Source organism: Strigops habroptila, chromosome 1 (assembly GCF_004027225.2).
Source record: "Strigops habroptila isolate Jane chromosome 1, bStrHab1.2.pri, whole genome shotgun sequence".
Taxonomy (NCBI): domain Eukaryota; kingdom Metazoa; phylum Chordata; class Aves; order Psittaciformes; family Psittacidae; genus Strigops; species Strigops habroptila.
The window spans coordinates 151,678,279-151,706,001 of record NC_044277.2 but is presented as its reverse complement, the minus strand read 5'-3'; the positions used below and the strand labels follow the sequence as shown (position 1 = coordinate 151,706,001).

The 27,723-nt window shown below is 39.8% G+C and overlaps 1 protein-coding gene across 5 annotated transcripts in view; it reads right to left on the bottom strand.

Moving 5' to 3' along the window:
- Positions 1-27,723, bottom strand: part of ITPRID1 (ITPR interacting domain containing 1) — a 142,650-nt gene that overhangs the window by 39,742 nt on the left and 75,185 nt on the right. For 4 of the 5 annotated variants that reach the window (XR_003991308.1, XM_030485146.1, XM_030485178.1 and 1 more), the window contains exon 2: positions 8,472-8,604. Coding sequence is in view for 3 of the 5 variants with exons in the window: in XM_030485146.1 (XP_030341006.1) it covers positions 8,472-8,499 (28 nt within the window). In the remaining 2 variants the exon portion in view is untranslated. Of the gene's footprint in view, positions 1-3,939; positions 4,275-8,471; positions 8,605-27,723 lie in introns of those variants that run through there. The other variant, XM_030485165.1, reaches the window with a different exon arrangement.

Below are 27,723 nucleotides of genomic sequence, written 5' to 3'. Positions count from 1 at the left end.
CGCAGAGAATTACCACTATTTGTTTTGCTCCTCACCTTACTTCCAAATATCATTCCATTTTCTTTTTTCTTTTCTGGCAAAACACTGCCTCTAACTTAAATACACTTGGTTAAGCAGTGAATGCATGAAGTCATACCTAAAAGTTCATGGGAAATACTAGTCTTTCAGACTTCATTTTTGCCTAAAGAAGGACAAAAAGTTAAAAAAAAAAGATCAGAATTTTGGTGAATGAAACAACTTCAAGTTTAAGTAAGTTCAAGGTTAAACTCTATTTTCCTATAGTAGCACATTGCCTCAAGGAGTGGTAAGTATGTGTAATCAGTTTGCACCATAAATCATGCTCTTGTGGCAGGCTATATCTCCCTTGGGACACACAGCATTGTAAAATTCCCATGGTATAGCAGATAGCTTGATCAGAAAGCTAGCCAGACACATGATGGGAAATGCTATCGTTCAAAGGATACCCTGGAAATGAACAGAGCACTGAGATACATTTCTCACGAGGCACTAGGTCATAAATAAGACATGCCATTTCAGACCAAATACTTGTGAAAGAGCAAAAGAGAAAGCTCATTTTTTGGTTGAAATCAGCCAGAGCAGAATATTTTGTTCTGAATTTTCAGGGGTCACAATTTTCCTACCAGAAATTCAATATTATAGAAATTCTATTTCTTATTGGAGAAATCAGGCAACAAGTAATTAAGTAATAACGTGGCTCAAACTTACAAAACACAGTAATTCAACCAGTGATTAATATTTTCCTCTATGGAGTCTTCTAAAAATAAAAGCAGAAGTCTTACATAAAATATTGCCAAATCAGTTTATAACAATTAACCACCCTATTGTGCTGCTGCTTTTTTGGTGAATCCTGGAATGCATGAGAAATACTGGGAGAACGACCTAGTAATTTCCTTTTCTAACCTGAGAGCTTATAACGACTGAAAGAATGGGCTATCAAACTCCTTTGTGTAGAGGATGGGATATACAGCATGAAATGTATTTCCAAGTGCTTTGGCAGTAAGAGTCCAGTCTTGACTGCTTTCTGTGGCCTCTCAAATTCCTTTCAGTAGGAGCATTGCAGTTACACTATAATGGTAAGAAAATATCTGTTGCTGCATTTGGTCAAAGAGAAAAACTGCAAGGAAACAGAGCCTCCCATCTGCCAGAGAAGTTGCCAGGAGAAATGCCTGTGCAACAGAAGGAGGTCAAAGAAAGAACAGTAGTATTTTGGGGGAATAAAGGAGGAGAGTGAGGCAGAAGGACCATTTTGTCACGTTCAGATGACTCACAGTGGAGGAGATGCGATGACACACCATCTCAGGGTTAGAAGACAATGTTTAGAGCTAGTTTCCTAGTTGAGTAATCCACCCACCTGATTCTCCATTGCACAGCCATTTACAGCAGGGCAGAATGAGGGTAAGATGTTACAATGAGACTGAACTGTAAATGACACAACATGAAGGGCAATAAAGAGTTTGGCCCCAGATGTGGGAAGTACAGAGGTAACTTACATTACATTTAATTAGTGCTATCACCATTAATTTCCTGTGCATAGACAGCAGAAGACATCCTTTTGATTTCAAATTAATTAACACATAATGATTAATCTGATAGGGTACATCTTTTCAGGCAAGAGTGTCCTCTTGATCACAGTTTGGGTGCCAGCACCACTCATCATCTGTGTGTTTTAATTTCTAACTGCTCTCCAGAAGCAAATTTAGCTCTGCAAATCTGTCGATGGAATGAATGACTGGCTGGTTTCCATGTTCTGTGTGTTTTGTTCATTTGATAACACACTGAGAACATCTTGGAAATCTTTTTTTTATTATTATTATTAATTTAATTCTTTTCCTTCCCCCGTCTCCTCCAAGGAGGTTCCAAGGTAGAAACTGAGGACCCTGCACCAGCAAGAAATTTATATCAGCTCTTTACTACAGCATGCAAGAAATAAAAAGTTTCTAAAACCTGAACAACACATAAACAGTTTATGGCAGGTTCCCAGATAGATTTGTCTCACTTCAGTTGCCAGCGTTTAACAGAACCATTCTCCTTGCCATCAACTACAGTAAAGTGTGTTTGTTTCACTGAAACAGGATCTTGAACTTCATCAGCTTCACATCATATTCCTCACACTGTACGATACCTACTGGATTGCGCTGTTAATATTAATCTTCCCTTTCCATTTGTCAAGTGATTATTCAATCACGCTTGGTTAATATTTATCCACTTTCTTTAGATGTTTATGAATGCAAACATTTCCATATCCATATCCAGATGCACCAATACTTGAGTAGACAGCCTACGGTTAACTTTAATATTGACAACTATACAACTAAACTTGCAGTTATACAGACATGAATTAGGAGCTTTGATACTTTGAGTTAGGAAAGTCTTTAGATTCCCAAGACATTCCACATCCATCCAAAAAAGTAATTGAGCATATTTATGGTGACTGGGCTGTTTCAGCATGACAGCAGAACACTAAGCATGCTTGTGCAACATGGAATAAATAGGAGAAAAAAACTGGTTTTTTAGATCCCATAGCTAGGATGAGAGGTTTTTCCATTATCAAGTCTATGAACTCTTATATAGTTTCTGAACCAGTTGCTACATTTAGGTAACCATTAAAAAAAGCGAAAAGAATGGCAGGAAAACAACAAAGAAGATTCTTCATACTATTACTGTGGAGTCATCTGTGTGATACAGTTGTGTTCTGCATTCTGCATAAAAACTATGCTTTTTATGGCAGCTCCATCAGGGAGAAAGCTCACAGTACCTATCTACCCATCTCTGCTCCAGCAAATAAGAAGAAAGATACAGCTAGCACGGTGCCCTCAGGCAGGAGCAATCATAATTTCTGGTCTGTAGTATTCACTCTTTTCAGTTGCCATTTATAGCAACAAACCACTGCTTGAAGACTGAGGACTCCTGCTTTCACTCTGTCTTTCTCAGAAACAAAAGAAGATGACAAAAGCCTTTTCAGTCTTTAACTTTCGGACCTGACTTTGGGCAGCTAAATGAAGTTGAGGTCCCCTTTCCCTACCTATCAAAGTTTGAGTCGTTAAGCACACTGAAATCATAGCTACTGTAGGAAGGTATTAATTTATTTTGTCTCAGCATGCCTACCATTTGTTTTCATTGAAAGAAATGAAGGACACTCAGTTTGATATTCAAAGCACCCCTGCAACATCCATGTGAAAACTCACAAGGGAATGAAGCTTTCCTGGAAGTGTGCCAGGTAGTGAAAGCTGTAATAACACTTCAAGCCTTCTCATATGTTGGTAAATATAAATTTGTGTAGGGTTCTGTCTGTGTGAAGTCTTTGGTAAAATTCCTGTTCAGAGGCTACGATATCAACTTGTTCTGCTCTTTTCAAAGTAGAAGTCCTAGGGCTGGTTGAGAAAATCAGTGTTGCTCATTGTGAATAACCCCATTGGAAGCTGAAGGTATTATCATCCTGCTGCATTTTAATCACAATGGGAGCTCACTCTTAACTGAGAGGAAACATTACACATAACAGTAAATAACAATAGCTAAAGATGTTTCCGTTTGAAACAGCACAAGACTGCACTGAAGAAGGAGAGAAAGAGTTGTGTTTTAACCCTTCCAGATACATAAGGGAAAAATGCATAAATTCAGTGTACATGTTGTCACAAACAAGGCAACAGAAAAACAGTGAAAACAGTGACAACAACAATAACTTTGCAGTACATGCAGTTTGAGTCTGATCCCTTCTCTAAAAAACATACCCTGGCTGGTCAAAAGCAGCTATGAAATACATCAAAGCTCTTTTAACTGGAATTAAACCCAGAAATTAAAAAGAAATAAATAAACAGATAATATTTCCCACATCATATCTTACAAATTAGAAGAGAAAAAAGGAAAAAAGCTTTCTAAAATTTTTAACCACTACAATGAAAAAAATTGATAAGCTCCAACCTGTATGGCTCGATCCAGCTGCTAATATAATAGAATAGTTGAAGGCTGGTGCGTCTGTCCCTCTGCTCTGCCACCAACCCAAAGTCTGCAAAACTGAAGGACAAGAACTGGCTTTCTTGGCTTAGCTTTGCACTCGTATTATTTGTTGTTGTTTTTGTTTAAAGATACCAGGAAGGGCAAGGAAAGGCTGTTTGCCAAGAAGTGGTGCTTAAGTTGACAGTTCAGACAGATGATTGATGGCTAGCCTCAAAGCAGAAACCAGGACAGGTCTAGATTTAAGAATGGGAACTCTAGAAAAAGACAAGATGAGAAAGAGAGGGTGAAGGAGTACAGGCAGTGAGAACTGCAACAGGGATTGGGGAAAGAAAGCAGAAGTTTCTTTGGTTCCTTCCATTCCCAAGAAATACATTGCTGTCCCTTTAACGCCGTATGCCTCTTTGGCACATGTACCAGGGGAAGGATTACACTTTGCTAGGGAAGTAATGCAAACTTGTCTTCATTTGGTTACCATGGATATGGCACTATGTGAGACAAAGCCTACCATTTGCATTGCAAACAACCAGGAGCAGTGAAGGACACCCAACTTGATATTCCGGCCACAGAGTATCCCAGGTTCTTCCTTGTGACTAATCAAAAGTGAAACAACCACCAACTTTGGGTCTGTGTTGGTACCAAGAGAACAAGTCTAAGGGATGTTGTATTTCAGATGAAGAAGAAAGAGGCAGAATCATGCACATCTGCAGAACAAATGGCATTTCTTGTGTGAAATAGATAGCAAATAGGTATGGCGACCATTCAGTTTTACAGCTTTTCTCCCCTGGGGTACTAGAGCTGAATCAATACGCTGGTAATCTGGAATAAGTGATTTCCACGAACACTGAAATGGAATAGGAAGTGGCCAAATCTTACGACTGCAACAGTTTTTATCCAGCTAAGTGTGATCTTCATTCTGCAGAAGTACTCTATAAAGTACCTTAATTTTATACAAAATCCAGTTAAATGAGCAACATGAACAGTCACCTAAGCAGACCTAGTGGGAACCAGCATAATACAGTTAATAGCAAAGAGGGAAATTGTCTTGTTTTCCTATAACAAATTGCAAATGATTGTTTGTCTATTAGATTGCTAATTGTCAGTAATTCTTTATTATTGCTTTAAGCTCTGCCAGATATATAGTTACACATCATTTTTATTTCAACTGACATGGAATACAAACAGTATGACCCTGCTTCTATGGATAGAAATGGCCAAATTGCCATCAGTTTGAGTGAAAAAGTAACTGGATCCCAAATGATTAGCCCACATCCATGAATCAAGGGTTTCCTTTCCAAGGAATTCTAGGCACGGATTAACCAGGACAGTAGATCAGACGTTTGGCAAAAACACTGTTTCCTCCCTTAGCACTGGACTAGGCTCATCTCTGATAGGGCCAGGGCAGCTGTACCGTTCCAGGATACTCTTCTTGGCTCTCCACTCCAGAAGAGTGGCCCACAGCTGGTGTCAGGGCATCAGAACCATCTAAGTAGCTTTACTTTGATAAGGATGGTGCAGTCAGATCTCCCTCTGACCTTACACCACCGTTCCTTGTGGGTACAGGGGGACAATTAGGACCACCACCACTCATTTGCCCACCAAAAGGTCCACTAAATAATAGCTTTGCACCAATATAATCCCACTCACATCAGTGGATTTGTTTTCTGCTGGTGTCTGCAAGCAAGAGAAGCATCAGCCTCAGATGTGTCTGCCTTTTCCTTTTCTTCTACAGCAAGCAGCTGGCATCATGCCTAGCCCTGAATACATTTTCTAACACCAAGCTCACAGGAAGCTCAAGCCATGGTGTCCCTGAGCAAACACTGTAAGCAAAGAACAGGGAGCTCTGCAAAAGGTTTAATTTGCTTTTTTGCTCTGGTGTCCCACCTTGAACTCTCACATTCAGACCTCATAGCAGCACAGCAATATGCGCCCTTGAGACCAGTTCTAGAGGTGCACAGCAACGTCGTCACTAGATCAACACCTTCACATACCCTGAAGATTATTTCAGGCATTTCCACCAGCCTTAATGCTATGTTAACTACTGATGGGACAGATTTTGTCAGGTCTTCCAGTGAATGTGCTGCTGGGGAAGGGGGTAAGTGATAACCACAGAAATGCTGCCTCAGCCTCGTGGTGCCTGTGTAAGCACCATTGGAATTTATACACACACGCTTCAGTCTTCTCCTATCCTTTCAGAGCACCTAGCAATGAAATAAAGCCCTGGGTCTACTATTTCCTTCTCCCTCTCCTTGTCAGCCCATGAAGCAGGTCAAGAAGGAAGAGGGAGAAGTGTGGCACTTGAAACAGGAGAAAATACTTGGACAGGCAGCTCTCTCTGCATGCTCTCTCTGACAGCTCTCCAGGGCTTCAAGTCCTCAGCCTCCCCTTGCAACAGTGCAGAGCAGGGAGAAGTCACCTATGGGCTGCTCTTATTGCTCTTCCAGATGCATCCTACAGCAGCAACAGGAAAGAGCAGAAAATGCTGGTGCCAGCCTGTGTTGTCAGGCCAAAGCACACGTAAATGCTGACCATATGTAGGTCTCCTTGAAATATGAACTTAGCATTTCATTTACTTTCAGTCCAGTCCTCCTGCCCTGTAGGAACCTCTCCTTCCTCTGCAACAAAATTGATTAGGAGACAGCTTTCTTGGCATTTCTGTAAGAATTAGTACGCAAGCCGGTAGAGATGTAGTGAGGCAGGCAGGGCAGTAAGTCTTTCAGGTGACAAAATAACTTGGAGTGAATAATCTATGAAAAGCACTGTTTTCTTTAATGTCTGGAAATAAGCTTGGGCTCAGTCCACCAATCAAGAGGTCTGTTTCTTCTGTGGGTTCAGTCCTCTATTTTAGTAAAAAACATTTTGTTGCTTTAATTCTATTAATCCTGCACAACCAAAAGAGGGATAGGAAAAGCAGCATCCCCTGCTTCTCCACATCAGCACCACAGCAAATTCTATATGGTAATGCTAAATCTATAAATGGTAGATATCCTGCTATTTCCACTGGTTTCAAGGGAGTTACAGACAGATACTTCAGAAGAGCTAAGTGGCCTGCTGTTTTTATTCTTGGCATTGTCAGAGCTAGGAATAACTCACCCTTACTCTTATGGACAAAGCTAAATTTGCAGAACTGAAATCTGGAACATTTGGTTTTTATCTTCTCTATAAAACTAGGATCTTTAAGTCATTAAGGATACAGAAATAGTGAAGTATAATAGCCCTTGCAATGTCATTCTTACAAGGCAAATTTCAAAGTATAGCATTAGTGCAAACTATTTTTGCATTTCTTTTTGTTATTTATAGCCACACAGTTCAAGTGGAATCTGGTTCTCACCAACCTTTATATCCCTACCCCACCCTTCTGTATGAGCTCAGACTTTGCATTGGACAACAACAGTTCAAAAAGCCAGTACCAAATTTATGCGGCTGGTATGCATTTCACTCATGTCTCAGTAATGCCCTAACACAGAGAAGCAAACACTGATCTGCTTGCTTGCAGCTAGTCATACCCAGTTTTGCCATGATTTTGGGTCAGATTCAGATAGCTTTAGGTTAGTTCACAAGCAGCCTGGCTGATTTCAGTCAGAAGCCAGCATGCTTAGTTTATGTCAGTGTATAAGGAAAGAATCACATGAAGCTGACCTCCTATCACAGGTTAGAGATACTAAATGTTCACCAGAATTGCTCTGACAACTGTTTAACCATAATTGCTCCCTTCTCTCCCTCTTCAGTGCAAGGTTTCAACTGATTTTTCTTTCATATGGAAGTAGACTGTTGTTGCCCAGAATTACTTTTGATTTAACTGACACTCACTTCAGGTCTAGTTCGGAGAGTGTAAAAGCAAATCGAAAATTACCCACTGAGAACTTGGTTCAGGCCTCATCCACATTGAACTCTGCTAACCACCACAAGCATTAATTTCCTCCCTCTGTGTACTGGCATAGGAAACCCTGAGGGCAAACATTTTCCTTTTCTGTGTTGATAAGAGTGTGCTTTGCATACCAGGGGAGGGCAGGGGGTGACACTGTAAGTATATGTAATCTTTTGTGTTGTAGGCCAGATTTTACGTCCCTTAGTCAAACAGGGATTTCATTTAAACAACTGCTAATCCTACCTCTCTGTCTGAGAAAACATAGGGTATAGTTGATAAGTCATTAACTTAATCTGACTTTATACGGACCAATAAAACTACATGGCTCAACATCTTTGATAGTGGTATCATTAGACACTGTATATTTAATTACTCAGTGACATAAGCTTCAAGCTTTAGCTGCTGGCAATTGCATTGTCCCATGAACACAGAGTAATACAGTACGAGAGAGTCATGCTGTGTTAGACACACCTTCCCTCTCTATTACATGCGTTTGCACTCAGTGGAACAGCAGAAAAGGAATTTTGTCCTCCAAAGATACTTCCCTTGGCATCACACTTCAGCCAGCAGTGCCTGTCTGAGGTACAATACAAACACAGCTTCAATAAAGAATAAGGGACACAAAACTTACCTGGGTGAGCCTCAGTACTGCAGAGCATCCTATGACGCTCCTTCAGCAGCCAGAGGAGGGACAGGTGAGAGTGTCCAGCAGCTCTCCCATCTGAGCTCAACAACTCTGAGAACCTGTCACATCTTTCCCACTCCTAAAAGAGAGAGGACAAACATTTGCCTAACCTCGGCTGATATTTTCATAATCCCCACCCATTCATGCCAAAAAGAAGCCCGTTTTTCAAATACACTTTACCTACTCTGTGTCACATGTTTTCAAGAATAAATGTGTTCAGGAAGTTTTGTATCGCTGATTTTTTCCTTTAAGCAATATGGGAAGCTGACATGGCACAGATTTTAGGGCCAGCAAGACCTCTTGCTGCCCTGTTGATGCCACAAGCCAATCTGTATGTGGACAGTCTCGTACATGAATGGAAAACAGTCTGGCCAATCCTGTGGGGTGAGGCAGACACAGGCTGCAGAGGGGTCCCAACAGCATCCAAAACTGCCTTAAGGTGGTCAATCCATGCCATCTTCTACAGGTGTCAAGGTCCATATGTCTACAAGAAGCCAGCCTACCCAGTGGTGTCAGGTGGCCGGGGATGGCGATGACCACAGAGTTCATCAGTACACTAAAAATTCCTCGTGCCTTCAAGAGTCATGGAAATGGCACAAAGTGCTCTCAAACATCAATCCCAAGAACAAACAATACATAAAAAACCACAGGCCCACTAACCAAAACAAACTCAGCACTTGAAAACTAATGAAAATAACAACACAGCCAAAGCTTACAAAGCTGCTCTCATCACAGTTGAAAAGAAAATAAACAGCCTGAAAAACAACAAATACAACCTGCAAAGCCACATGAAATAGCCAGATCATGAAACTGTAGTCAAGTAGGTTAACTAAACCAATACCGAGACTAGGCAAAGCAAGATCAAATCAAAACCTAGGAATTTAATTTAATTTAATGCATGAATACACATAAATAACACATGATTTCATCAAGCGTAATTTCTTCCTCCCAATATTCTGCACTTTTTGGCTTCCCATCTCCTCAGTGAGGAAGTCCAAAACACAGAGTACTGATTTCACATGTGACTTTAGTCCATTCATTATCCCTCCTTGCTTATGCTTGAGGGTGGTTGTAAAAAAGCAGGAAATAAGCACAACAGAATTGCGCTGAGCTCCATCAGACTCCTGGTGTACAGCACTAGCCAGTTTGCACTATCACATGGCATTCTACCAGAGAGAAATGAGTCTTAACAGCACTAGTTTGATATTGCTGCAAGATGCAGCAAGACGCCCAGCAGAGACTGCAGGGATGTCTCTAAACACAAAGTTGTGTTGCTTGATGTTCATAAAGCAAACTCACCTTCACAAAATTATTTTATATTCGCTAGTGAAATCCCAGCTTCTATAAGTGGGAGAACCCAGCCTGGATTAGCAATTTATCTGCACTCATCCTCCCTTTATTTTCAGAGCATTCAGTGCACCACTGTACTAGAGAGGTGAGGTCAGAAGAATCAAATCAAAGAGGCCAACAAAAATAAACCAACTTTTTTTTCTGCAGCTTTTTAACCAAGTCTGTACGTCAATGTCTTTGCAACAGCCAGGATGACGCAACTTATTGTTACCATGAACACAATGTATTGACTATACAAGAAAATCCTTTTGTGATGATTTTCATCAGGACTCACAAAAAGAACATCTCGCTCTACAGAATGTAGCTGCTGGATTAAATGGCATTCTCAGTTTTCTCTCTAAACTTTCACCATATACAAATTCCTTTGATTTTGGTTAGATTTCTGATCTTTCCACCATTCTTATTTAATATTTTCTGCTTTTTTTCCCCAAAATTATCCAACTGAAATTTTACAAACTCTTTCAAACTAGTTAAATGTTTTTTAGTAATATCAAACCATATAATTTTATTGTTATCATTTAATTTTAAACTATGTATTATCATAAAATCCATTTACATGTAAAAAACCCCATCTTTCAGACTGGAAAGAAAAAAGATCTTGTGATGAAAATGCTATCATGGCACATTTTGAATAAGCCCAGAAGAAAGGCTATCCTAAACAGTTTCAGATCAAGAGCTGGTCAAGATGAACTATTTTGGCAGACCTGGGGGAATGGTTGGACTTGATGATCTTAAAGGTGTTTTTCCACCTAGTTGATTCTATAATTCTATTTCTAGAAAATGCTCTCATTTTGGCAAATCAACATTTTTAACGAGGCAAACATCAAAAAGAGTTCTAACCAGCTATAGCTCTAATTCTTTTCCCTGCTCCTCCCTCAATCTCAAATTACTTTGAGGAGAGTCATGTCCTGTTACGAGACATGTCTGTCTTTCAGGAACAAATGTAACTTTCTGAGCAATGCAATATGACGAATACGATTGCCAAGCAGCAGTAAACTGCTCCTCACGTTTGCAGGCAAATGTTCTGCGCTTGGTGGGAAACCACAGCTCATTCCCACCCTTCTCTCCACATAGTCTTTGACTTTCCAGAAAGAAAGCCTTGGCTGGGACTTCAGAGTGAATATACTTTGTTGTGGCCCTTGGCAGAGGATGAAAGGCACATACTGTCACCTCAGCTCCATACGTGCCACAGGAAAGGACTATCCCAAAGATTGGGTATTAAAAGGTTGCTCATTCATTATTGGGAGGATTCAGTCTCACCCACTGCAAAGACCATGGGATGGCACCAATAAATATGAGGTTATATTTTCAGTAGACAGCATGGGTTTGCACAAACACCCCAATAACCAAATTTCCCTCCTTGTGTCCTTGTGACCCTACTGAATCCAGAGCAACTGGCCAGAGTTCAGGCTCGGAAGCAGCAGAATGTGTCCTTAGAATTAAGCTCAGTTTCCACCATTTTGATGCTGAAGACAGGCTTACACTTGAAACTAAGCAAGCTGGGTTCAGCCTTTTAGCAAGAGATTTTCTGTGAACTTTTCTGCAATAATCTTTAAAATTTTCCTTCCCCACCTCCTATAAAAACCCAAATAATTAAACCAAATAGTTCAGCTTTTTCCTCAGATATTTAAAGCCACAGATGCCGTCTGTACAAATCAAATCGAAAAGTTTTGTTGGTGACCTGTGACACTGAAGTGAAACTATTCCTCTCAGAGCTATTTCTAGAATACTAGACAAAAAAAGAAGAGAACATTTTTCAACAGGACAGCAATTAATAAGGAGCTATTTGCATGTGTGCATGTGTCTGCTTTTCTATGGGTGCATACGGGAAGAGTACAAAATTAGAAGTACTGAAAGTATATTTTTCCAGCATTCTCTGTGAAGTTAGACGGAAACATGGCAAAGAACAAATCTGGGAGGGGAAAACAACTAATATGTGCTCTCTTGCACATTCTGAGCTTTTGCTGTGTCTCTTCTGCCTCCTTTTTGTCACGTGGGAGACTCCAAGTCATAGTGCTAAAGACAATTCGGGAAAACAACATAGAAATGACAGGGCCTGCCCTGTCCATGCTCCCTAGAGATGTCTGGTTGGAAAGTTTCTTAAGAACTTTCTTTCCCCAGTGAAAAATGGGGTTATGTTGAAACTGAGATTCTTATGAGAATAAAGCTCTCACATGCTGGGATTTTGTTTTCATGTTTTTAAACAAGCACATTTAGAAAGACACTCTAGTGCTTTCACATCCCCTTTTCCCCCCTGGCAAACATTGTTACAACTGACAAACATTGATCAGCAATTACAAAAAGTGAGTAAACCCCCCCCCTTTTTTTCTTGATTATGTTCAGAATCTTCAACAATAACAAAAGTGTGCAGACACTGACATAGAAAATAGTGAGCTGGTATCTAGGAATTGGTACTATGACTTTAGGTAACATTATCAAAACTGCCATAATCTACAAAATCTCTATGGCCATCATTTTCTACTTCTCCATAATTGCATATACATTAATACCACTGTCTAGGCAAAGTTTGTTGGTTATTATAGTTCACTAAATGCTCTTTATAAGAGGAGGTAGAAAAGGAGATAGAAAATTACATATTTTATAAACATATGATAGGATCCTATCGAAAGATTAGAAAGACAGAAAGTGCAGAATGCTGATCTTCCAAACCAAATCCATATTCCATAGAGAAAGGAGTAAAATAATTCTACTATTACTTATGTGATCTAATTTTATCCTTTCTAGGAGTCTGTTCATTACTTTTAAGGAGAGGATGCTGCAGGAATGAGTACCACGGTCAAAATGCTTTACATAAGAACAAATATTTTGGGGTCACTCTGTCTGTTCTTTAGTGCTGCAGAATTTGTGACATCCTTCCTAATATTCCTTGGGCCTATATCTTTTTAGTACTCAAGATAACTGACAATCTTGAAACATGCATTATCTCCAGTTCCCCTTCGAAGATTGCTGCAATAAAATACACTGAGAAAGCAACGTAACAGCATTTGGACAGAAATGTTTATGAAAAGACCTGGATAATACTAGATTAATTGAACGACTTGCAGATTTCCACCAGCAGAGGTCATTTTCACTCTAAAATGAGTTAAGGAGCTCATAAAAAGCTCTGCCTTTTTTTCTGACGGGATATCCTAAAACCAGTCCCAATGCCCAGGGTATTCTTCACCAAAGCGGGTAATCTGGGGTGGGATATAAAGAATGTTAAAAAGCTTAAACAAATGCTCTTAATTTGATCAAACAAATTCAGTCTGTGCTGTCAAATATCAACAAAATCTCTGCTTTCACATTTCTTGTGTGTATGGGATCAGTCAGTTTAAGTAACCTTGATAACCTAAATATTTTTCCTGAGCAATTATATTTGCCTGGGAAAAATTTGCCTATGCAACACTAAAACTTCATGTAAGTCTCAGTAAAAATGCAGTGGGCAAATGGGAGCCATCTGTTTTCTTCCTTTTCTTTCTCATGTGTACCAGCATCATCTGTGACTCCCTTCCCAGAAGGCCAAATCCCACCCTCACATACATTGTCTTGGTGGCACGGCTGTCAATGAGGGGCATCTGACAAACAGACTGTGTTCACAAGGACATACACATGCATATTATTCACCTGAAGATCAAACCATGAACTAATGCATACTGGCAGGTGAGTTTTAGGAAGGGAGCGCATTTTAAGTTTTTAGCTTTAGCAAAGGTAAGAGCTGTTATTTGGAAAAGCTAAAAAAAAGGAAGAAAAGTTGAATATTAAGAAATACCTGTTAGGCACAGCGATGGCATGAACCTGGGAAAGCATTACACTGTTGTACTGTGACACATTAACAATTGGAACAAAGGAAAATGGGAGATTTGTAGCAAATTAAAAACAGAAACAAAGAGAAATGAGAAATTTGGTAAAATGTGTAATTGTCCAAAATGAACGCTGAGAGTAACACAATGATTCAGACAAATAGATGTGTATAAGAAAAGAGTTAATAGTTACTATTCCTCATATAATTGTACTGGGAAGCACACTTATGCTGGATATTAAGAAGCTTTGATTTTTTGCATTGTCTTGTCATCTTATGGGTTACAAAATGCTAAGAAAAACATTTCTCTCTACATTGTCACACTGCTATTAAAATATCTGTACTTGCTGGCCAAACACCTCACTACTATGTAGTTTTTCCTGAAATGACAAGTTTCCACTAAGGATATATTGTGCTATCTGCTGAAGAAACACAATACAAAATCAGTATTGTTTAACATTCCCACAGAGCTTATCTGTAAAATCACATGATTTTTTTCCCCCCACCCCAACATGGGTGAGGATCCCACTGCACTGTGCTGTAAGCATGTACTGTCTTCTAATGGCATAGAAATAACTTCTAAACTGTTTCAATGTAAGGAACAAAATTTTGTAGTTAATATGGAGTTGTAGCACATTTTTCTAGCAAGCTACATGAAATTTCTTGAATGGACAGATCAATTGTTCCTGTCTTTCACATTCAGCATTATGGTGAACTTCCTATCCCAAAACCTACTCTGGGATGAGATGATGCCTGTGAAACTACAGAAATGGTGCTACTTTGTCTGTCTAGTGTTTTGAGAAGGCCAATATATGTTTACTTGTTATAAAGCAGTCCCAGGATAAAAGGTCAATTGCAAACTGGACTGTGGACATGCTGGTGTCTTGCACAATAACGATCTCAGCAAAGATGGGCTTGAAATTAGTCCAAAGTGCCTGAAAGACAACAAGAAAACGTTGAATTAGACCCAGCAAGGGTCTAAGACAGCAAAGGACAGGTTTTGTTTATAAATATCACCAAGACTGTTAGTGGGGGTAATAGGAAAGAGGGAGAAAAGGATGTAAAATAGCCCTTCTAAGTCTGAAAACACTGATCGGCAATCACTATACAGGAATTCATGCTTGGCAAAGCAATAATATCCCTATTTCTCCTTGTTTTACACCAAGGACCAAAAGGGGAGTTGAAGGAGATTAATTACTTTGCCTACTAATCAATGCAAAGACATATTTTTCTGCTCCTCCATCTCATAATTTTTATTTCATCTAGTTTGGGTTTTTTTAAGATTGCCAGATGTCCCAGTTTCACTGGGACAATCCTGGGTTTTGAAGGTACATCCCATCTGCTCTTGAAAATATTTCTGTTCACTGCTCTCTTGTTGACTCTGTGCTTTTAGAGCAGCCAGCCAGCCAGCAAAGGACTGCAGGAGAGAGGCTGATAAATTATTATAAAACTATAGAAAGCTGCCCATATTTCCCCAACGCTGAAAATTCATTCTGTAGGGACAGCTTTTTGCAAAATGTAAATGGTCACCATGGCACACAAGAAATTATGACGACAAGTCCCACTGCTGCTTGGAGATCACCCCTTAAAGTGTGTGTGTATGTTTCAACCTGGAAGCGGCACTTCTGCCCTTCCTGGGCTGCCTCAGCTCCCATCATAGGGGGAGTCCTAGACTTTTTGATTGTGCAATCAAGAAAAGAGATCCTTGAAAACCAGTGTGAGAGAGAACATTCCAGGACAACCTCAAACCAAGAGCTGGACTTGGATGCAGTGACAGTGCAGGAGGCTATGCTCCATTCCTGACCCAGGAAGGTCCCTCAAGGGAAGGAGGAGAGGTCTATTAGCCCAAAGTACTTCTGCTATAGAAAGTGGAAGCTCACACCTACACTTTCAGCTCCAAATCTATTTCACAGCTGCTAGCTCCCATGAATATATCACAGTTATAATGAATGTATCACAATGCTAATCCTAAAGTTCCAGCTACTGGAGTCCTGTGAATCTTCAAGAATCTAGGCTGCTCTGTAAGAACAGAAAGTGAATTTGTGGTCCTCATTACAAAAAAGAAAGCTTGCAAAATCAACTGTGAATGGAGAAATGAAAAGCGTGCCAAGTCAGTTATTTTCCATTCCTTTTCATGGTGTTCTTCTGAGGCTTGACTCATGGTTTCTGAATGCTTACTGAGAACAGAAGATCGAGAAAAAGAGAAAGTGATGTTACCTCAAATGGGAGGTCATCTTCCTCCAATCTGGTGGCACATTTGCAAACAAATCCCATCACAATATCTCCTGTGCATTCCCTGGACTTAAGAACATTCACACAAGTACCTCACTTCGTTCCAGTAAATGTCTCATTAAAAACTGCCTTTTTCACAAAGACCGCAAAGGACTTCTCAACATCTACACCTCAGGTTGTGATGAAAGTAGAGGCATAAAACTTCCAAAAGTTAAGCAGCATAACTGCTTGCCTTTTCTCCCCCAAGGTGTGGGGAACTAGGAGGGGAAGAAAAGATGTGTAGTTTTCTCTCATCCATCAATACAAACAAATATTGGAGCTCTATAAGAATTAGAAAAATGCTAAATATATTTCAGCTAGTACATATAAACTACTGTTAGTATATTTATAAACTAAATCAGTACAAACTTCTTGTGAATAACAGCATATGGGAGTACCGAGTTTCTGACGGGAGGGAGGGTTTACCTAGTGATAGAGCTCAAAAACAAGAGGAGTGGAATACCAAAAATAAAAAACACCAATCTTGCTAACATGAAATCTAAAAAGAAGATTACACCCATGAATCTCAGACATCTAGAACGGGATTCTTTTGTCCAAATGACTGACTGCAAAGGCATGCAGGTTCATTATCTCAGGCACAGAAATTTGCACTCCAGACAGCTGGAGTGAATGGAATGCATCCCACTCCTAACGCTCTCACACAAATAGAGGAACTCTGTTTTTAAAGAGTTTGGAAAGCCACCATAGCTGCCCAATACCGTACTGAAACTGGGTATTAAGCACTAACAACATATTTACCTTAGAGCACACTGGAATCATAAGGGACTGATATTGTCTGGAACCAGCAATTTCACCTGCAGTACTTTCTTGGTACAAGAACCATTTTGAAGGACTGGAGTTCATCAACGAGAGCACGATTCTTTCATTTTCTTCTGGGATAAAAATACTTAGTGAGAGAACAGCATTATTTTTTCCCTCTGCATTTCTAGTTGATGGGAGGAAACTCTAGAAGAGCTCATCCTTTCCAGCTCTGCCTACAACAGTCAGCTGTCTCACCAGCCAACACAGTCCTGTTTCCTCTTCCTCAGCATAAATGTCTTGCCTCCAAACACAAGCTCACTGGGGAAGAAAAATTCTTTCTTCTTGAATGACAAAGTCCAACTGACAAGCAGGTGCTTTGATAACTGTCCCCATCCTGCTGCAAGGCTCTTCTAAGCACAGCCTGTGACGCCTCCACATTTCTGCCAATATTGCAGTGGCCTGTCCTCGCCAGGTCTAAGCTTGTTCACGGCTGGAGCATGACTGACACGTCCTTCTCTTGCAGGAGAGCTCTTTGGGGAAGAAAGCTCCCATCTTATGCTAAATGAGGTACCTGTTACAGCGTCACTGTGGAATACCATGCTCTTAGGGCAGCACACAACAGGCTGGTTGCAAGTTCCCAGGTCAAAACCCACTGAACTTAGGTTAAAAAATGAAGCACATTGTTTGGGAAACATGAGTACCAGCAGTTTCTGGCAAGTGAACTCAATTTCTGCAGCTGTGTGCAACCTACCTGAACTTGCTCTGTCCACACAGATGGCATAACTAGGACATAGGTTTAACTGGTAGCGGACGGTGAGGAAAGCAATGACTGGTACACTTATGAAAGAAGGTTTTGAGATCATGATTCCCTAATACTATGGCAGTCATTTTGTATTGGCATGCTTTTAAAAACTAAAATCCCATCTGTAGAACACACATTTTTGCAGGCAAGGTGCTATTTGCAAATGTGGATAGATATACTTCAAAGGTCACAAGAAAAGCTATTACTCGTTAGTATGTTAATTTACCCAGTCTGTGGGTTCATCTGACCACAGTACTTGTTTGTATTGTGTGTATAAAATTAGATCTATATAATCTTCAGTATATGGAAGTTATAAAGATTGCTAGATACCTGTAGAGGAGTCAAAACATCTCTCCCACTTAACCGTCAAGCATTTCAATAATTCAGATAGCAATGCCAGCAATAGCAGTGCCACCATTTACACAAAAGATTTGCAGAAACTCTTTCTGGCTGCTATATCCTATGTTTTCAGTCAGGATGCCAATCGTTTTTCGTTTGACATTTGTTCTATCTGAGTTAAAAAGACGTTAAATTAAATTTTAAAGCTGCACAGATACAATTCTAGGTGCATAGCGTGGAGCAGCGCAAACAAAGCCTCTTATCATTTTTCACTTGTCTCCACACAGTGATTTTGTTGCTTTCAAAGATGAAAAAGGCACTTCCACCCAGTGAGCAGTCTCTAAAGTAGTTAAATAATCTGCAAACAAAAACCATACACCTGGTATTTGCATAAAGCTGCTCTGGTTTTTGAGTCCCTCAGACCTGTCTTCTCCTGCTGTGTGAAATAGAAATTTTTATCCTTGTTTTTAAGGTGAAGAGCAACAAGCAAGAGTCCATGTATACTGAATCTGTCACTTCCAGGGTACATCTGATTCATGCGGTGTTTACTACATGCAACAGATCTGATGTTCCCAAATACTTTCCGCTTACTGGGCAGCTCATGTGCAAGTATTTCTGTCCAGGAAACATGCTAGGCTCATTCTTATTATAAAATACAGTTCCCGCAGTTTGATTAGTTTCCTCGATGCCCCACATCAGTTCAGCACTTCACTGAATGATTAGACATGGAATTTAAATACTAAAGTAAATGCGTTTTTTTCATCACACCTACTGTCATCATTTAGCTCAACCTGGATACAGAGCAAAGTGTGAACGCTCTTTAATTCCAGAGACCAAAGAGGTTAAACTCAGTAGACCTCTGCTACAGGCAGCTGTTCAAAAAAGCAGTGCATCACTAGAATATTGTATGTTCTATGAACGCGTTAGAAAGCAGTCGAGCAGGATCCAAAGGCAATTCTGCCTCCAGGATGAATTACTTCAGAGAAGGCAAAACAATGCTGTTAAATAAGAAATGACACAAACTTGTATTTGAACTTGAAACAAACCAGATCACAGACCTTTGGGGAAGCGTAAAGGGTTGCGTTTGATTGGTTTTTCTTTCTTACCCTTATTTCCTCTAATTGTGATCAAGACAGGAAGGGCCAGCACTGAAACACTAAAGAAGAAAACATCATTAAAAGTGTTCTTACTGTGACGGTCTGAAGCATCAAAAACATCGTGAAATGCTTTTATTAAATATGTAAAGCTATTGTAAATACACACTTAAGTGCTTTATTGCGCTTGAAATGCAGTCTTTTATTTTTCAGACAAGATGAAACAGAACAAAAAAAGAGAGAAAGAGGAGTTGCTTTAAGTCCTATGTTGCACAGCTGGTACTACAGAAGACTTACAGCAAGGGGTGTTGGCAGACCCAAGTGCCAGGTCTGGCTGCTGGTGGCCCTGTGTAGCAACACAGCACAGCAGAGTAAAGGAAGATAAGGTGACCATCACCCTAGCTTGCAGCTCCTGCTATCAACATCCCAGTAATTCAACAGGCCAGGACGGAGGTAAAAAGGCAGAGCAGACATTGCTCAACACTGCTTTTCCTCCCTTGCTCTCTAAAAAATGCTAACAATGCTCATGTTACTGGTGTCACAGAAGTTTCACGTGCCAGGAAGCACAAGAGCCCACTATAGGGCTCTCTCTGGTTGCCTGCCTTGAGTCAGCCTTTGCTGCTGAGCTCTTACGTTCTCACATGGCCCCACATGGCTTTGAGACTCTTCTGACATTGTTCAGTCCCTGCTATGGGAACAAATCACTTGTTTAATCATTTGTGCCCTTCTGGTCTTTTGGAAAACAGCCTCAGCTGCAACCCTGAGCACAGGGCAGTATTTGATAACTGCCCCCAGAAGCTTGCTGGGAAGATGCTTATCTAGATCCACTGGGTTGATTTCTTGCTTGTTTATCCAGTATGCCCCTGTTCAGCTAGGGTAATGTCTGCATGCAGGGAAATTCTGTGTCTCAGCAGAATGATATTCTGTCTCACAGATAAGATTACAGATGGGATTTCCAAAATTATTATAGAGCAGTATTTTAAGTGACTGCACAGCAGCTCCATGTCTGCTATGTGCCTCGCTAGCAGATAGGATCCTTCCTAGTCCTAAATGCAAAACAAATCTCCTGTGGTTTAATTCAAACAGCCTGGAGAGGCAGCAAAGTCTTAAAGCCTGAGAGCACAGACAGACCCACTGGCACCTATTTGCTTCAGAAATTGAACAAGCAAACTTTATCCAGATTTAACCTACCTACTTGAAGGATATGGAAACCATGCATAACCCTTGGCCAGTTTCACTTATTTCTGCAATACTTTTAATACACATCACCTCCATTATGCCCCATCCCTGGCAGTGTTCAAGGCCAGGTTGGATGGGACTTGGAGCAACCTGCTCTAGTGGAAAGTGTCCCTGCCCATGGCAGGGGGTTGGAACTGGATGAGCTTTAAGGTCACTTCCAACACAAACCATTCTATGATTCAAGAGCTTCTGAGCACCCCACAACCTCTAATGGATTCATCTTTATGCACTATATTTTTCTTAGCTGGGACAATAAAGTCTTAGGGAAGATAAATGACCTGCTTCAGACCACCTGGGAAGTCTGAAGCAGGGTAAGACTTTGTAGATCATCCTTCTCAAGCCCATCATCTTCTCTTCCTTTCTGAAGAATGGAGAATCTCTTTACAGACGATCAGAAATAAAACCTATACAAGAGCACATTGCCCAGAGCTTTCCATCACAAATACAGATATTTGCATGGATAGTTTTGCATAATATGCTCTTATTCTGGCAGGATATTGCACCCCTCGAGCTCCTCTCTGCTTCAGGTTCAGAATACAGCAGGAATACACTGCTGAAAATTTTGGGCATTTGTCTACAAACTAGATCTTACAGGTGCACATCACCAGGTGCTAAGGACAGTATGGCAGTCCCTTCCTTGTTGCTGTGGACAGATAAGGCTGTGACTGCTTTGGCACATGTTTTTACACACTTAAACCTCCTGCTTAGTACAAAGTGGATGTATTTTCTCCAAGGCAAACAAAACCATTTCAACTTCTGGCTTTTACTTCACGGGAGATTTGAAAAATCAAACAAACTCATTAAGGCAATTAAATGATCTTTAAAAAGTGAATCAGCTCAGCTCTGCTTCCCTGGATTTTAAGGGAGGGAGGCAACAACAAAATTCTCTAATCTATTCATGACTTGAAAGTGAATAAAATGAGAGAAATGGAAATAGTTGCTGACTATCACAAGAAGGAACATAGGAACAGTGGCAGATAAGTACTGTGCCACTTCAGGGACAGAAGGATTATGTTTTCCTGATTCTACATAATTGTCTCTACCTGGACAGATTTCCAATTGTGTCATTCACACCAAGGGGAGAATTATTAGATTAATTATTGCAGTCTACAAAGTAGTCAGTGACCCTAGTATCTGAACATATTCAGCATGAAGTATGACATTCAAATCAGGAAGAGAAGAAACTGTGAGACTTTGAGGACTGGGAGTCTTTTCAGATATTTTGGAAGTAAAGCAGAGTACTGGCTTTTATACCATCTTTCCTCTGTATGTCATACCCTCGCATACTGCCCAATAAACAGCTCTTGAAGTAGATATATTAAATAACATATAATAATATACAATAATAATGGATATATGAATAATATATAACAATAGATAATGAATATAAATTCGTATATATGAATAAAATAGCAATATACAATTGAACATAATAAAACATTTATAATATATTAATAATATATACAATTAATACATTTTATGTATATATATTTGTATGTATATATTAAATGTATTAATAATATATAATATTATAAATACTTTTATTATATTTCATCATATATATTGAATATATGTGTATAAAATATGTATATACCCTGTAACAGAGGTAACCAGGGACTAACTTGTTCCAACCGTTTTTAGCTAGGAAAAAGCAAATGTGTGAATGCTGTGCATCTAATGATCCAAAAAGCTTTAACAAGGTCCTGAAGTCTGTGGTATCAAGGCACTTCAGAATGAGGATGGTCGTTTTCAGTTGAATTTTAAAAAGTCAACCTACAATACCTAAGTTCTCCTGCTTTCCAAAATTTCCCAAAAGATTATTTGTATATTAATACTGCAAAAAAATACTAAACATTTTCAGTAAAATAACAGTTCTGAAAAACCAAGGTAATTTTAATCTAAAATAAGTTTATTTATAACAGCAATTTTTATTTTCCTTTTTTTAATATTGCTTTTTAGAGTTCTGGAAACTGCAGCCAAACTTACATTTTTTTATCCTAGTCAAAAAGCAGTTGCTTATGAAAAAGCATTTTTAAAGAAGAGATTTCCTTGAACCCTTACACTGATACTCAATCACTGCATTGCACGCATCTCTGTGCCTTTAATTTTCAACTCATAAAAGATCGAAGTGCTGACAACAGAGGTTGGACCCACCAATGAAAGAAGCAATTTGTGTAACAATAACAGGACATGGGAGTAGCAAAGAGATTATCATTTTTGGGGAGTGACAGTGTGCTTTTTTAGTAGCAATTAATCCAACCTTTACAGGTAAAGCAGAATTCACTGACAAAAGCCCAGTTCTGTTTGCATAACATACTATCGGGTACCCCCTGTATAGCCATAAATCACACCTTGCCCTGCCTATCCATAGCAGCTACATTTCTGCTAATAGAAGTGTGTGATATAGACTGACAGTGCCCAACTCATTGACATTCACTGACATTATCAGCCAGTTTTGCCTGCTGAGAGGTAACTAGCTGGAGACAGCAGCACTTGGGAAGGCACAGACAACAAAGATTATGCATTACCTGTCCACTTGCAAGCAGCCATCCCTGAACTAGGTGAGGATGTGAACGCATGCATCAGAGTTAGCACCCTGTAGAGAGGGAGGGGCTGCTGTTAATTCAAGCTGCTACATGTTTCTGAAGGCAGGAGAAGAAATGGCCCCAAATAAGAGTGATTGCAAGCTGAGGTGATCTAGCTGCAAACACCGCACACATGCTTGCTCTCAGGAAAGAAGGAAAACTGCAAGTCAGGCTGCAGCCTGAGCCCAGTGGTTTCACTAGCTAAGTCCCACACATGAACGTGAGTGCAACAACAGAAGTCCAGAACCCCTTCAGGCTCAGTTTGAATTCTAACACAGCCATAAGTTAGAAACATCATTTGCTTTAATAACACGCATTTTCAGAGTGCAAGTGTGCAGCTAGGGGTGAGTACTGCTGGTGTGAAACGTGAAGTGCAGGAGGTGGAGAATCCTCCCAAACCCTTAGGTAACACCAAACAAAGCCTCATGCATGGCATTTTTCTTTTCATAAGAATTCTTTTTCCTAGTTTTCACAACTGTTTTTCATGGTTTCCCAAGAAAGAAGAGGGTCCAAACCAATGCTCTGAATCATGAAGCCCGATTTCAGGACTTAAATAATTGGGTACAAGCATTACTAACAGAGTTGCATCTGATTTCACCAGTTCTGTATCTGACATGCAATCTTAGGTTCAAAAGCTATTTCCCCATTTTTCATATAGTCATAAAGGCATTTATATTCTGGAACCAGTTTCCTTTCCTTTTTGCACAGCCATTAATACATTTTTTTCTCTTTTGTTTCATAGCTGCCAAGTCTTGCACAGCTCCATGTGTGAATTTATGCAAATTTCAGAATGCGCTAATTCACATATTTGCAAATTGGCAAGTGATTGGCAAACATGTAAATGAGCTCATTTAGTCATTTTCCTCTTCCCTTAAACTTCAGCTTGGGATCAGTACACCCTTCCCAAGTTATGGCAATGAGGGGAAGTTAATGCAACTGCCCCAAACCCAGCAGGTCTTGCAGGTGATTGGGCTAGTGTACTCATGTGCCTGGTCGAGTATGGGAAGGATGTTAATAAACAGAATAGGCTGCTAATGCTTTAAGGAGATCTCCAGATGTGGTAAGAAGGCATGAGGGGAGAACCCAGCAAAGCTGCAGAAGTATCAGCAGTAAATGGGTGTGAGTGTGGTCATGTTTACCATGATCAGGCAACACTGGCTGTGAGGGGAGCTGAAGAACTGGTTTCACTGCAGGGAACCACAGTTTGGAGAATAGCTGGTGCCCCTGGATGAGGGAAAGCTGGCTTGACAGAAAAAGGTTGTGGATTTTGCTGTGAAACAGGCAAGCAGGACATGGAGGAGGAATGGAAATGCCTTAACATCCTGGACCCAGGCTCCAGGTTTGCTCTTCCCCCTGCAGACTATGCAGGTCTGTGGGCACCCATCACCTGAGAGCTCCTGGCAGCAGCTCCTGCAGTACCTGCAAGTTGCGTGCTTGCAGCAAGGATATGATATAGCTGCTGCACGTGGACGAGCCATGCCAGAGGTAGGGTGGTAGGCAACCCTCGTAATTTCCCCTCTCACCAAGAGCAGCTTACTACTTTTGCATGAAGGACAATGGCTCATGGAGAAAAGAAGTATTACTCTCCAGTTTTCCCAATGCTTGCAGCCCAGAAGAGTTGGGTGCAAAGTATGTCCTGCTGCACTATGTTACGCAAGCACTTCCAAGGTTTAAAGCAACCTCTAATCTTCTCCCTTTATTTAACTGAACCAGAGCATGTTAGAAGCCCAATCAAACTATCTGCTGAATCATACTTTATGAGCTGAAGAGTTCCCAATGACTGCTTATTCCAGCCAGCACCATTGTGTAACTTTTGGTTCTATGATTCTCCACAAAAGCAACATATTTGCAGCAAGCTGTATCATCTCTAAAAACGACAGGTACCGGTAATGTACCTGTAGCTTAGGGTGACAAAATTGGAAGAGAACAGCCTCAAAAGGTTAAACAAGCCAGGGTTGAGAAATTCAGGTAAACCAAAAGGGGGCAAAAAAAATGGCAAAAGAAAACTATACAATTCATCTTCAAGTTATCTAGGGCAGCTTGCCTTAGAATTATCTTAATTAGCTTCATTACCTTGTTTCATATGGAAATATTGTAGGAACAGTATTCTTTCTGTGGCACTCAGGTAGTTAAATCCACACAATTTGCTTTTTGAAGCTTGGATTCTGCTGACTTTATTTCAAGCAATCAAAAGTATCTAATTTGCATTCACATTCACATTAGTGGTCCATATGTTAGCCCTGTTTAAAAGCTATATGCTGCATTCATTATAAAATACTTGGCTTCCTAGCTTTATCCTTTTACTTTGAAATTATTGTGATAATATTGCAACTCTTTTATTTAGGCTATTCTCAAATACAAGGGGGTTGTGTGATTTGATTCTTTTTCAAAGACTTCCAAGGGTAGGGCTTTTTAATTTTTGTTTACAGTGTTATGGGAACTTGCAAATTGGCAAAATAACTCACTGCCGTCATTTTATATGACAGTGTATTATTCCTCATACCTAAAGCTTCATTAAAATACCAGTATTTCAATCTGTCTCCGCATAAGATTTCAGACCACACACAACGTCATGAAGTACATGCCCTTCAGAGTTCATCACTCTACTCACTGAACTGAGTCAGCCTCTTCAAATGACAAAGTTTAGTTACATTACATTATTGTTCTTCAAGTTTCTTTTTCATAGTGGAGCACAGAGCAAGGCATTTTCCTTCTTACATAGTTCATAAACCAAATGAAACCAAAATATCAATGGAATAAAAAAACCCGAGTCACTGTCAGATGAAACGCCCTGTCCATGGTCACATAAAACGACTGTGACAGAGCCAAGAATTAAATCAAGGTCTTCTAGGATGTCCTCCTCTGCCTGAGATAGAACACAACCTATGATATATTATTATCTACTTCATCAAGTCATCACTTTGTCAGTACTTTCTATAATGTATGTGTTAAAGCCATCACCAAAGTCTTACTTCCAGAATTTAACGCATATCTCAGTGTGGTTTTATTCAGTACCTTAAATATTGTACTACAAATGCTCATATTTTGGGAAAATATTCATACTTTTTTCCCATAGAAAACACTGGTAAGCTATTCCTCCTTAGAAACTGATTTTGATACTCTTGAAAACTTGAAAGAGAAACTCCTTTCTCACCTGCATGTTCACTGTGGCTTCTGACATTTGGAAAATCCTTTCCTACTTCAGTCTTTGGAAGTCTATGGAAGCTCTTTGAACATCCTAGAAGGTGAGGAGCAATGAGGTGTCTGCTATAAAATGAACATCACAAAAAGGTATCTGCTGAGTATGAGGCAAACATCCTGAGGTAAACACCTCAAACAAAAAAATAAATCTGAAAAACTCAATTAAAATCCAGTGATCAGAAAAAAAAATATAACCTTCATTGGTCTTAAATTTTTACACAAAATCTGTTTAAGAGTTTCTTGGATGAGTGATAGAAAAGTGGAAGGTTTATTAGACGAATTGTTTCCTAGGTGTGGAGTTTTAAATTAGTAAGTTTGTTGTTTGGAGCCATCTTGACTTGAAGCCATCAGTAAACAAATTTACACGGTACCTCTAAGAACGAATTGTCATTAATGGTCAAAGAGTTCATTTACAATTAATTCCCAAGCACAGGAGCTACATCTTTCGTAACAAGTGGTGTGTATGGGAGTATTGTGAACAGAAGCCATTGGGTTATGATGAAATCAGCATGAAATGAGAAATTCAAAGAATAAGCTCCAAATCCCATGTGGTTATTAAGGAATTTAAGACAAGACCCTGAGTATCCTATTCTGATCACATGTAGAACAGGATAGGACAGAACAGAACAGAACAGAAAACAGAATAAAGAAAATTCAGTCATGAAATGTAAGATAATGAATGTAAAGGAATACAAAATCACTACAGAGCATTTCTGATCATTGTGGGCAAACCTCTGGCATGTAACTCTTTGAACTAAATAGGAAATACTGTCCTTTATAGGTGGACTAATTCTCTGCATTTTTTAAAAATGGAGCTGTTTACACCACCTGAGTAGTATAACAACACATGGTAAATTGCAGCTCGCTTTCTAGAGGTCTCTAAGTGAGGTAATTGCAAAAAATGATCCACAACTCACAAGTGAGTTTTTCAATGGTTCTTGCTGTAGTATTAGTTTAAGCACACCATGCCAAGCTTTATGTAGAGTAAAAAAAGCTTAGGAAAAGCTCAATGTGCATAATAAACAGATTGAATTTTTCTTCAGACCAAGAGAATTCAGATCAGTGTTTAGTATTACTAGATTATGTTGAACCCTCCCTTTCCCCAAAAAGCCCATCAGTTTAGAGTATAGGCAGAAAGCCAAAACTTTAGTGTTAAAATCAAAGCAGCTCCTTGAGTCAAAGACTATTAACCCTGAAGTAGTTAGAAAAAGAGCAATATGCCAGGAAATAAGAACAAAACCATACACTGAAGTGTCAAACAGTTACCCTATCTGCATTCCATTTCCACCTATACAATACCTTCTTGGGTTACAGCTATGCTATCGTACCATGCGTGATCACTCTCAAGTGTCATTCCCTTCAGAGGAACAAGAGTTGTTTCAACATCATGAATGAAAAGGCACAGATACACCATGTCCAAGATGCCTCCCACTGTGCTGACTCTCTGGCAGAAGTACAGCTCTGAACATCTTGAAATGATTTATCCACAAAAGAGTGAGGCCCCATCCTCAGCTGTGGTAAGTAATGGAGAGCAATGACAGTAGCTATAGGTCCCTTGAGCTAGCAGAGCAACACTGACTCAGTCCAGCTGTGGTTCTGGGTCTATTAGTCCAGTTTTCTGGACAGGTGAAATGAAACTTGTAAAAAAATCAATAGGGATGAATATTTGCTATGGCTGGGGTCATGCTTTTCTCTTAGCGTGTGCTTGGAACTCCCATATGAAATAAGAAATGAAACCTTAATGTCTGGGGGGGAA